Here is a 2,695-nt window from a genome sequence, read left to right as displayed (position 1 = left end):
AGCTAGTCCTAGTCCAGCTCTGGCCAGCAGTGATCAGTCCTTCACTCCAGAGCCACAGGAGATGATGAGGGAGATGTGGCTATCATCCCGTGACAATGTCAACCTTCTCTTTGAGATATGTCATCAAGTATGCCCATGTACTTGTACACAAAGAGGCCTCCTTCCAAAAAGGGGGATGTGACTATTTTATTAGAATTTAGTTAACATTGTGAAATTACTTAATAGACTTTTAGCTTTCATTCTGCAAAGTTTAAAAGCAAGCTTGTGGGCTTTTTCTCATGATTGGTGGAATAGAAGAGATTTGATTTTTTATTTTTAAACTATAGCTGTTTTCTCAAAATGTTTTATTCTCCTTTTTAGAGGAGTTTCCCCTTTTTATTGATTAATTGTGGGTTTGGTTAGTGGGTGGAGCATGTATTAATTAATTATTTGCTATTTTCAAATACATCGTAGGCTTTTCATCTGCCATTGTCTCATCCAGGTGTTGTTAATAAACTAACTGAATTATATTCATCATGGGTGCAGGTAATTGATAGCAATAATAAATGCACAACGTATTGTTATTATTATTATTATTTATTAATTATTTTTAAATACCATAGAAGTGGAATATTTTACTGCCTTTATTATTTAATTTTTATAGTAAATTTTTACATTAAAAAAAATTTTGGTTTAATCAATCATAATTATTATTAATTGCCATTAATTAATTGACATTTCTCTCTCTCTCAAGGATTCCAATAAGCCGTTGTTTATGGAGGCTCCTGCCCCTCCCATCATCGTATCATCACTTCCTGTCAGTCCAAGTCCAGCCCCTCCCCCCGCCCCCTCACTCTCAGTCCTCCCGTGGGAGGCCATCAGTGGGTACAGTAAATTTGACAGGTGAGAGACTGATGAACTGATTATTCGTTGATGAGTAGAAATACATGTACATGTACCGTATTTCCTTGAATGGGGGCCTTACTCAAATAAATGCCTATCACTAATATTATTATCATTATAGATACATGTATGTATCATTTAGCCAGTGTGCCTCTGTTTAGAGTGGCCTAAATAACTTAATTGTTTATTTTCAGTCTTCACAGCATAAGGTGGCTGTTTTTGAACTCACTTTTTGATTTAATTTTTTGTGATTTTTTTCCTCTGTTAAGGAATAAACGTCTAGACCCTTATTTGAGGAAATACATGCATGAATACAAGCATGGGGGGGATCTACAATACAGAATACATGTACATGTACTTAAGAATAAATTGTACATATATGTACATTTGTACTGTCCCATGCATGTACATGTGTATATGTTACATATAACAGTTAGTGGAGATTGTGGTTCAACTGTTTGTGCTTTTTAAAGGTTATAGGGGTTTCCCCCATTCAAAAATTTCCGATGTGTGGATAGGTCAGTGATGTAGTGATGCCTACAATTAATGAAATTCTACTCATCCTATTTATACTGGTTTTATCTCACCAGGCTCTAGTGGGTCAGACATCACACATCAGGGTGTTAATTGTGTTAATTAGGTTCATTGCCCAGCTGTGGTCCATTGACCCCTCCCCTAAGCCCCCCCCCTGTTCTACTCTATTGAAATGAGCTTCATTAAGACCACCCTACAACATGAAACTTGTTTCATGAAACATCTTTTATATTTTCAACTTTAATGAAACATGTTTCAAGCTCCATTGAATCCTGTATTTTTTTTTAATGTTTCATGAAACAAGTTTCATGGTATATGATAGCCTTTATAGTAATGTCACCATATATACTTGTTCATAATGTACAGTGCACAGGAATTATTATTACTATTATTATTATTATTATTATAGAACAGACAACAAATGTAAAAATATAAAATAGAATACATGTAGGTTAAGTAATTTTATATAGAGAAGGAGAGTAGGAGAAAAATATGATAATAATAATAATAATAATAACTATAAAATAAAATTCTTTAGTTCTCCAAAATTTATTATTATTATTATTATTATTATTATTATTATTATTATTATTGCAGATCTGATGTGAGAGCTGGTCTCCAGTCCTCCTTAAAGATGTTCATAGCGCACACAAGTCAACTCTTCTTACACCAGCAGTCTGGTAGCAACGGGCATCAATTAGAGATACAGGTGGACAGCGGTCGTAGGATATTGAAGTTATACCAAGAGATCGTGCAACAATGGACACTGGACGGGGAAACGTGGTTGTACTTATTGTCAGTATTGCTACATTTAACGATAACATTATTGTATGATGAGTCATCCCCTCCTCCTGAGAACAGAGACACTAGTCTAGGAGGAAGCATAGCTGACCAGCTGCTGCAAGTAATGGAGATCAGTTTCTAGTTATTTCCCTCTCTCTCTCTCTCTCTCTCTCTCTCTCTTTCATCTTTCCCTCTCTTTATCTCTTTGTACCTGTATCTGTACATGTACCTGTACATGTACATGTACATGTACCTGTACAGGTACATGTAGGTATATTTCAATCTTTCTCCATCATTAATTTTCTTCTCTCTCTCTCTCTCTCTCCCTCCCCCCCTCTCTCTCTCTCCCTCCCCCCCTCTCTTTCTCTCTCCCTCCCCCTCTCTCTCTCTCTCTCCCTCCCCCCCTCTCTCTCTCTCTCCTTTCATTTCACTCTTACTCCATTTTATGTATTTACACAATCTTTATCTTTCTTTTTTCTCTCTCTCTCTCTCCCTC

At 36.0% G+C, this 2,695-nt stretch overlaps 1 protein-coding gene across 1 annotated transcript; it reads left to right on the top strand.

The window, feature by feature from the left end:
• Positions 1-6: 6 nt before the first annotated feature.
• Positions 7-2,341, top strand: LOC109591230 (ral GTPase-activating protein subunit alpha-1-like). Its single transcript, XM_020007003.1, has 4 exons — positions 7-127; positions 454-525; positions 734-882; positions 2,014-2,341. Exons 1-4 carry the CDS (start codon positions 62-64, stop codon positions 2,339-2,341), a joined length of 615 nt encoding a protein of 204 aa, XP_019862562.1. The 5' UTR covers positions 7-61.
• Positions 2,342-2,695: the final 354 nt, after the last annotated feature.

Source organism: Amphimedon queenslandica, unplaced genomic scaffold (assembly GCF_000090795.2).
Source record: "Amphimedon queenslandica unplaced genomic scaffold, v1.1 AMPQUscaffold_8654_Cont19404, whole genome shotgun sequence".
NCBI lineage: Eukaryota > Metazoa > Porifera > Demospongiae > Haplosclerida > Niphatidae > Amphimedon > Amphimedon queenslandica.
The sequence above is the reverse complement of the archived record's forward strand: the minus strand, read 5'-3'. Positions and strand labels throughout refer to the sequence as shown.